At 44.5% G+C, this 9,631-nt stretch overlaps 1 protein-coding gene across 1 annotated transcript in view; it reads left to right on the top strand.

Annotated features, from left to right (window-relative positions):
- The window catches only part of ATP6V0A2 (ATPase H+ transporting V0 subunit a2), a 62,041-nt gene that overhangs the window by 14,455 nt on the left and 37,955 nt on the right, over positions 1 to 9,631 (top strand). The window contains exons 7-8 of the mRNA XM_008057334.2: positions 4,769 to 4,847; positions 8,489 to 8,586. Coding sequence (XP_008055525.2) covers positions 4,769 to 4,847; positions 8,489 to 8,586 — 177 coding nt within the window. The remainder of the gene's footprint in view (positions 1 to 4,768; positions 4,848 to 8,488; positions 8,587 to 9,631) is intronic.

The raw sequence follows: 9,631 nt of genomic DNA, 5'->3' as shown, positions 1-9,631 counted from the left end.
CCCGCGGCGGCTCTGCCCGGGGTGGCTGGGTCGCCTCTGTGGCGTCCGCAGCGTGGCTGGCGTCCGGCGCGAGTGGGAGGACGCATCCGACGAAGGCCCCTTTCGGAACGCACGGGGATCGGAGGGGGAGCGTGCGGCGATTGCATGTACGCGCCAGCAAACGTTTGCGGTAGAGAAAACGAAACGGGGCGGTGTGACGGGGATGCCGGGGAGAGGCACTTTGGGAGGCGTGGCCAGGGAGGGCCTCCCGGAGGAGGTGACGTTTCGGCGGAGCCCCCGCTGGGAAGGAGCCCGTGTGGGGAGTTTCTGGGGAAAGCGGGTCCTTGGCGGAGTCTCACTCTGTTGCCCAGACAGGAGGGGCACGGACCGGGCCTCATCTGGGGATCATGTCCTAGAGGAGAGAGATTTGTGTCTGTTTCGGTCCCGGATGTGACAGTCGGTATCGGTTGGATGAAAGCTGGCTCCCCTGCCCGGAGCACTGACACCCTGGGGTCTGCGTTGACCCGTCTCCTGTGTGTCTCCCCCGCGATTGTCAACCTCCCTGGGCGAAGACTTCGCTTGACTCGTTCACCCGATTCCTTTGGACTTAACTCAGCCCTGGCATCAATAGGCGTTTGTTGAAGCAACGAACAAGCTGTGAGCGAGTGCCTGCTGTGTTCGGGTCTGGGACTGGGCTGCGCGGGGCAGACAGGGTCGCTGTGTTCCCGGCGCTCCCAGTGCAGGAGGAGACAGACGATACACAGTTGATTGTGAGCTGTGGTGGGCGCTGGGAAGGAAAAGAACAGGGCGTGGGAGGCTGTTAAGCAAGGACCTAGCCTTGCTGATTGAGTTGGTATTCACTCCGGCAAACAGCTTACGTCCTGGCCGCCGCTTTCGTCTCCTGGCTGTTTCCTTCACTTTTCCGAGGGCTCTTTGATTTCAAAAGGGAACAGCCCTACCTGGGGTTGATGCCCTGATCCTTGGTTGCAGAGTCTAGAGGAAAGTCCTGAGTGGCAGGCCGAGGTGCAGGGGAGGAACAGGCTCTGCCAGGCTCCTGCAGCCACGCTGGTGTCTGCCCAGGGTCCCTCCCCACCCACCTGGTGGGTGCTGTGCACAGTAGCACCCAAGAGATTCCGGCCACAGTGGCAGGTGAAGCAGGGCACCTTTCGCTGTGGCAGGTGGATGTGTTCCCTCCTGTTGGTACTGCGGCCAAGACACTTACCGCACTCCATCTTAGAGGTTTCAGTAAAAGCTCTGTTCACCACCAGACTTGGGTTTCACTGTGTGCCTCATGTCAGGTCCTAGAGTCCACTCAGGATCCTTACAAACTGAATGTCAGTGAAAGAAAGCAAAAAAAAAAAAATCCCGGTTTGTCTTTTTCCAGAAGTCAGTAAGTCTGAAATGCTCCCGTGAGCTCTTCCGTGTGTGGTGCTCGGCTTTCCTGTGGCTTCGGGCCGAGCACCACACACGGTGCTGCAGTTGGTCCCCAGCTGGGATCCCTGGCTCGCTCAGGCTTTTCTTTGAGTAACCCTTGCAAAGAAAGGGACAGGTCACGGATTTCTGTGGCAATAGCCAGTGGGAAGACCCAAGAAAGAAGGGTCTCACTCACCGGTAGGACTCAGGGAAGAGAGTTCTCACTTTAGCAACAGTCTTCGTCTAGGAACAGGTTTCCTCTTTTGTCCTTTAGCTGAAGGGGGAGGATCAATGCTATGAGTATCAGGCCAAATGTGTTTTGAAACAAATCTACGATAAAGTGTACATACCATTCACTTGGAACTTGGGTGTCTTTGCAGCTCCAAAATAAAACCAAAAATGTATAGAAGGAACAGTGCAACAGCAACAGTGACCAAAAAAACCCCACCTCATATACAGAAGCTGGTGATGGTGGCGTATGTCAAATCCAGTTATGTTTGTGTCCTTGCCACAGAAATTTGCCTCTTCATAGCCGACTGTAGAACCTTTGTGTCCATGGAGAGTTAAAGGAGTGTTTGCTGTTGACGGAGACAGAATTGAAACTGAGACATAGTGCCCTGCAGACAGTCCCTGAGCAGAGCTTCCTTTCCAAGTTGCTCATTTTGTAGAAGTTGGTTGTGTCTAATCACTAGGGACTTGGAAGTGGTGCTTTAGAGTAGCACGGCTGCTAGAAGTGAATGCGAAGGTGGCACACAGAAGTGAAATCTGAACTTTTATTTTTCTTCTGGTTAATTATTTTTTAAAAATTCAAAAAACGAAACAAGAACTGGCCATTTGGGGTAGACACTTCTCAGGTTGAAAAGTTTCATGTTAAGTGTGTCTTCATTTTTTTCCCAAGAGCGCCTGGCATAAATGCTGGATAAAATAAAGGTACATTTATTGTCTTAGGTGGCTTTCTTTTTTCTTTTTTTAATATTATTGTTCTCCTAAAGAGCTTGTTCAGGCACATTCTAGGTGACTTTCAACATGAATGATTACTGTATACTTTTTTTTTTTGAGTTAGAGTCTCACTCCATTGCCCCAACTGGAGTGCAGTGGCACACTCATGGCCACTCAAGCATCAACCTGCTGGGCTCCAGTGATACTTCCGCCTCTGCCTTCCCAGAAGACACAACTACAGGTGTGCACTACCATGCCCGGCTCGTTTTTTGATTTATTTGTAGGGACGCGGTCTCGCCAAGTTGCCTGGGCGGGTCTTGAACCTGTGGGCTCAGGCAGTCCACTCACCTTGGCCTCCCAAAGTGTACAGGCCACTGAGCCAGGCCTGTACACTTCTTAATAATAAAAATAATATATGTCCATTGTGGGAAATTTGGAAGGCATAAGAATAAGAAAATATCTTGAGTGATCCCAGTACCTAGAAATAAACACTTTAACTTTTGGATTAGTATTGGACAATCAAACATTTTTCTAATAGTATTAAAAAAATGTATATAAATGTATTTTTATATAGTAGGAATCACACTGAAAATATCTTAATCTGCTTTTCACATAAAAATCATGACTAGGCTGGGCTCGGTGGCTCAGCCTATAATCCCAGCACTTTGGGAGGCTGAGGTGAGTGGATTGCCTGAGCCCACGAGTTCGAGACCTGTCTGGGCAACTTGGCGAGACCTCATCTCTACAATAAATAAAAAATTAGCCAGGCGTGGTAGCGCGCGCTTGTAGTTCCAGCTACTTGGAAGGCTGAGGTGGAAGGATCGTTGGACCCCAGCAGGTTGAGGCTGCAGTGGCTGGGAGCGGCCACCCCACTCCAGTCTGGGTGACAGAGTGAGACTCCGGCTCAAAAAAAAAAAAAAAAAAAAAAAATCATGACTAATTTCCTAATTTTATTAAATATCCTTTTACAATTTTTTTAATGTTTTAAGCTTTGTATAAGAAGTAGAAGAATACAGTGCACCCAATATGCCCATAGCATAAAGAGTACAGTGGACCCCATGTGCCCATAATGTAAAGAGTACGGTGGACCCCGTGTGCCCATAATGTAAAGAATTCAGTGAACCTCATGTACCCATTATGTAAAAATACAGCATACCCCATGTGCCCATAACATAAACCCAGGACCAGTTGTTTTCCCCCACTCCCATCTCCTCCCAGACTAGATAATTTTGAAGCGAATCCAAGATATAGTTTCCTATTTCAATAAGTATCTTTAAAAGATAAGGACTCAAAAATTGTAACCATGATACCATTATCATACCTGAACATTTTAATAATAAAATTTCTTCATATAATAGAATAAAATACTTGGTCCTTTAAAACATCGTTTTTAATAAGTGCAGAGTTATCAGTTGCATGGCTGAACCATAATTTTTATGCCACTTTCTTGACAGTAATGGACCATGCAATTTACCCATGATCTTTACAAAGTGTATAGTTATGCAACCATCCCCACAGTCCAGTTGTAGAATAGTCCATCACCCCTTGAGATTCCTTATGTCCACCGAACAGTTCTCATTCCTGCCTCCAGGCCTAGGCAACTACCGATCTCTTTTTTGCCTCTGGCTTTGCCTTTTCTGGACATTCCATATAAATAGAATCACATATATGCGGCTCGTATGTCTGGTTTCCTTCACTTAGTCTAATGTTTCTGAACGTGGTCCATGCTGTTGTGTTTGTCAAAGGTTTGTTCCTTTTCATGACTGAGTAGTAGTCCATTGTATGAATACAGGCTATACTTTTATTAAGCAACTTTCTGTTGTTGAATTTTTGAGTTATCATTTTTTTTCTTTCCTGGAGGTTGATGTTCTTATAGGTAAGTTTTTGTCTGTGTCCATGGTTTTTTCCTTAGGTTAAATTTCTTCATGGGCTATTGTTGGGTAAAAGATAATTTTCAGTCTTTTTTGATAACGGTTGCCAAATGCTTTTCAGAAAAGTTATGTCAGTTTATACTCCCATTCAGTAGCATATGAAAATGTACGTTTCCCGAGCCTTTGCCAATATTTTATCTTTTTAATAAAATATAATTTTAAATTTTAGAAGTTTGGCTGAGCGTGGTGGCTCATGCCTGTAAATCCCAGCACTTTGGGAGGCTGAGGCAAAAGGATTGGTTGAGCCTAGGAGTTCAAGGCCAGCCTGGACAACATAGCAAGATCTCATCTCTACAAAAAAATAAAAAAAATTAGCTGGGTGTGGTGACACATACCTGGAGTCCCAGTTACTTGGGAGGCTGAGGCAGAAAGATCGCCTGAGCCCAGCAGGTCAAGGCTGCAGTGAGCCATGATCATGCCAGTGCACTCCAGCCTGGGCAATAGAATGACACTGTAATTCAAAAAAATTTTAGAAATTTAAAGCACATTTTTCATCCTTTTCTCAGCTCAACCAGAATGTAAATTCTTTCCAAAGAAAATTCGTTGGTGAGGTGAAGCGGTGTGAAGAACTAGAACGAATACTGGGTAAGTTTACTTTCCATTTTAATAAATTAAATGATTATTTTTATAAAAGCCAACCTTGTTCATTTTAGTAAAAACTAGAAAATATAGACAAGCAGAAAGGAAAAAAGCAGTTTTGCGTATTCTCACCATTCAGAGGTAGTCACTGTTATGTAGATTTATGTTATTTTTCTGTTCTTTTTACTCTTTATGTACATAATGGTCAGGTTATTTTGCTGCTTGATTTGTTTCTTACCTAGTGGTACTTACTGTAGCATCTTTTCATGTCAGTAACATAGAATATCATTTTTTTTTTTTTTTTGAGTCAGAGTCTCACTGTCACCTAGGCTGGAGTGCAGTGGCATGCTCACGGCCACTACAGCCTTTACCTTCTGGGCTCAGGTGATCCTTCTGCCTCAGCCTCTAAGTAGCTGGGACTCTAGGTGCGTACCACCATGCCTGTAGTAATATTTTGGATTTTTTGTAGAGTTGAGGTCCTACTGTGTTGCTTAGGCTGGTCTTGAACTCTTGGCTCAAGCAATCCTCCTACTTCAGCCTCCCAAAGTGCTAGGATGACAGACATGAGCCACCGCCTGGCTTAGATTAACATTTTTACTGTCTGCATAGTATTTCATTATATTAATGTGTTATGATTTATTTAACCAATCCTTTTGTAGTGGCCGAAAGTTCAGTCTGAGAGACCACCGAGAGCCAATTCCGATGAAAGTTCAAGAGGGTCTTTATTTACAGGCTCGAGCCTGGGCCTCTGTCGACAGCCGATACAGCGGAGTACATTCAGAGGCTCTGGTTTCCTTAAGCAGATGCCTTTTATGCTTTTACACAAAGGGAGGAGGAGTTTGGGGGGGGCTTTCCAGTTGTGTTACCATTTAAATGGGTAGTAACCTCTGGTGGTCAGCTTAATCGTGGAGGATTGGCTAGCCTGACTCCGGCTGACCTTGGTCCACTAGCTAGGGAAGTTGCAGAGACATCTGGAAACTTAGGTGATTACCCCCTGGCACCTGATTGGATGTTGCTAAGGGGAAAGTGAGATAAGGGAAGGGGTTGAAGCTTTGCAGTTTTTCCCATAACTGGAACTTTAAACAGTTATAGGTTATGTTTTAAGGCAGAAAACGAAAAATGGCTGTGCTATTGTCCACAAGCTGATTACATATTTATTGGGTTATAGCATGCTCTTAACCTAAGTCTATGGTATACTTTATTAGGGTCCTCTCACTTTGTAGTTTATTACAGCTTAAAAACTGTTGTACACACTGGGCTTGGACTTAGCCTGTAATCCCAGCACTTTGGGAGGCTGAGGCCAGTGGATGGCCTGGCCCTCCGGGTTCGAGAACAGCCTGGGCAACTTGACGAGACCTTGTCTTTACAATAAATAAAAAATTATCCGCACATGGTAGTGCACGCCTGTAGTTCTGGCTACTTGGAAGGCTGAGGCAGAAGGATTGCTGGATTCTAGTGGGTCTGTGCTGGGGTGGCCGTGAGTATGCCACTGCACTCCAGCCTGGGTGACAAGAGTGAGACTCCAGCTGGGCTTGGTGGCTCAGCCTGTAATCCCGCACCTTTGAGAAGCTGAGGTGAGTGATCGCCTGAGCCCACGGGTTCGAGACCCGCCTGGGCAACTTGGCGAGACCTCATCTCTACAATAAATCAAAAATTAGCCGGGCGTGGTAGTGTGCGCCTGTAGTTCCAGCTACTTGGAAGGCTGAGGCGGAAGGATCGCCAGAGCCCAGCAGGTCAAGGCTGCGGTGGCCGGGAGCCGCCACCGCACTCCAGTCTGGGCGACAGAGTGAGACTCCAACTCAAAAACAAAACAAAAAAAAGTTGTATACGTGTTAATATATTACTTAAAATTATATCAAAGAACAAGGGAGGCAGGAAATGGCTGCTAAACTGGTTGATAATTTCCTTTTTCTTAGAGCTTCCTTTGCTAACATGCTACACCAGTACTCTGATTGTTAGCCATTAAAACTCAATAGCCGTGGGCTACTTCTTTTACCTCTTTGGCTTGGGGATTTTTAAGAGTAACAGAAAACTTTTAGTAATCTGAAATATATCTCTTTTCTTATTGCTTGAAGTCCTAGTTATTTGTGTGACTGGTATGTTAATGGCATCATATCTCTGTCTTTGCAATCTGGGTGAGTCATTGGACGAATCGTGTATTTGGAACGGGTTTTTTAAAGCCAAGGCAAAAGTGATTACAGATTAGACATGTCCAGGATTTCCTGTAACTTAAACTGTTTCAAAAATAATGCATGCTTTAAAAATTAAAAAAGGAACTCTTAAGTAAATTTAAATATAAGCTGGGCGCAATGGTGCATGCCTGCAGTTCCAGCTACTTTGGAGGCTGAGGCAGGAAGATTGTTTGAGTCCAGGAGTTCAAGGTTGCAGTGAGCTATGGGCGTGCCACTGTACTCCAACCTGGGTGACATAGTGAGACCATGTCTCTTTTAAAAAAGAAAGGAATAAATTCAGCTTTAAATTGGTTAAAACAGTTTGCATCCTTTTCTAGATACCTCTTAAACCAGTGCTTCCTTTGCTATCTTGTTGGTAAGACACAGTTGCTTTTCTTTTCTTTTTGTCCTTCCCTCCCTCTTTTCCTTCCTGTCGCCTTCCTTCCTTCTTTTCTATAAATAAACTAATTAGTAACACTTCTCTAATGTACCAAGTATTGTGACTTCTATCCTAAGGAAAATGATGCTTTATGGAACTGAAAATATAAACTAAAGACAGTGAATGAATTTGGCTGGTGTGCTATTACCTTCACAAATCTAGATTTTCTTTTCTTTTCTTTTCTTTTCTTTTCTTTTTTTTTGAGTCAGAGTCTTCCTCTGTTGCCCAGGCTGGAGTGTAGTGGCATGCTCACAGCCACCGCAGCTTCAACCTGCTGGGCTCAGGCGATCCTTCCACTTCAACCTTCCAAGTAACTGGAACTACAGGCATGTGCCACCATACCCGACTAAGTTTTTGATGTTGCCCAGGCTGGTCTTAAACCCCTGGACTCAGGCAATTCTCTTGCCTTGGCCTCCAGAAGTGCTGGGATTACAGGTGTGAGCCACCGTGCCCAGCCCAAATCTAGTTTTTAACTTCAGTAGTGAAGCAGTGCACATTGTCCCGAGGCACAGCACTAGTCCTGACGGGGATTTGCAGGAGGTCCAGGAGTTCTGCCCTGGGTGTGGAGAGTGGTGGCGATTTTCTTGATGGACGCCCCTCTCTTCCTAAGGGCATTGGCAGAAGTCACATCTGGCTCTTGTGGGGACCATTGTACGTCTGTCACTTGGATGATTTCTGCACTTCCAAGGACACTCCAACCTCTGTTTAATTGTACAGGTGCAGAGACAGCTGTGACTCAAAAGTTTTTTAACTAGAATTTTAGAAAAGAAAAAAATTAGGGGGATTTCAGAAAATGTTTCTCCAGATGGCTTATTTTGTCACTGGATGCCTGTCTCTCTAGGCAGCATTGCCTTGCAGATCTTTGGAACCAAGGTTGCAAAAAGTAACCTGTAAATCACCTGGAACAAGCAAGATTTTTGTTCAGTTTAGACATTGATTTTTAGATGGCCTGGGAAAGGGTGGGATGTAAAGTGTTCTGACTAAAATGTGCTCTACTAGGTTTGTATATCTAATTTATTTAACTTTTCTTTTCACAGTATATTTGGTGCAGGAAATTAATAGAGCTGCTATTCCCCTTCCTGAGTGTGAGGCCAGTCCCCCCGCACCACCTCTTAAACAGGTTCTAGAAATGCAGGTAACTTGCTTCTGAGGAAGCTGTATGAAAACAATTGTTCTCAGGGGCTGCTTATTTATGATTTTATATTGCCTGGTGCTTTTCTGCCTTCTCAAAACCGTATATGATAGAAATTAAAGACTGCTCTTATGGTCAAACCTCAGTCCAGGATTATTTGTGATGAATTTTAACGGTGATTCAGTTTTCTTTTACAATGTTAAGATGTGTGCTGAACGTCTGGTGAACAGGGCTAATGAGAATTGGGCCATCCAACCTGGTTCATAGTCATTTTCCAGAAAGTTCCTTCTGGGATTACCCATGCCTTAGCATGTCTCTTCTCATACAAGCAATTGAGGCTTCAGTCCTGCGCCTTCATAGTGTTCCCAAATTCACCCTGATCCTGCCCCCTATAATTTTTAGAAGTTAATATGAAGTCACTAGGTTGTTTCAGGTAGCAGCACATGGAATCCTCTGACCCTACACCCACTGACTTTTGCATTGGGAACACAGGCTCCCCCTGTGAGGATACACACTCAAGTTGTTGGTTGGCACCCCCTACCACTTCTGGGAATTATCCATTGAGGTTTTAGTCTAATCACTTCATAGTTTTCCATACTGGGAACCAGGCTAGAGCTCTTTAGTAGCTCTTCTAAACAATCATTATTGTGTAACCGAGGCCATCCCATGGGTGGTTTGTTTATTGGGAGGGAGTCATTTAACGTTTGGTGTATGAGTGGACTCCAGAGGGAATTATACCATCAGATGAGTAGAAAGCAGTCATCTGGTTTGGCCTGTTTGATGGGTTGGTATAATATAATTGCAAACAGAGTGATTACTGCTGATAGATTTTATAAGACAAAGAAGGAGTAATGAAGTCGGATGCTAAATGACTGGTTTGAATTCCAGTTTTCATTGACTCAATGATTTGTTGTACAGATTTCTGCTTCTATTGTTTTAATTCTGAAGAATTGTTAAGGATATTTAGTATATAATGATAATGATGATTATTGTTTTTGTTTTTGTTTTTTTTTTGAGTTGGAGTCTCACTCTGTCGCCCAGACTGGAG

The sequence above is a fragment of the Carlito syrichta genome, unplaced genomic scaffold, assembly GCF_000164805.1.
Source record: "Carlito syrichta isolate Samal-C Ts95f unplaced genomic scaffold, Tarsius_syrichta-2.0.1 Scaffold302955, whole genome shotgun sequence".
NCBI lineage: Eukaryota > Metazoa > Chordata > Mammalia > Primates > Tarsiidae > Carlito > Carlito syrichta.
The sequence above is the reverse complement of the archived record's forward strand: the minus strand, read 5'-3'. Positions and strand labels throughout refer to the sequence as shown.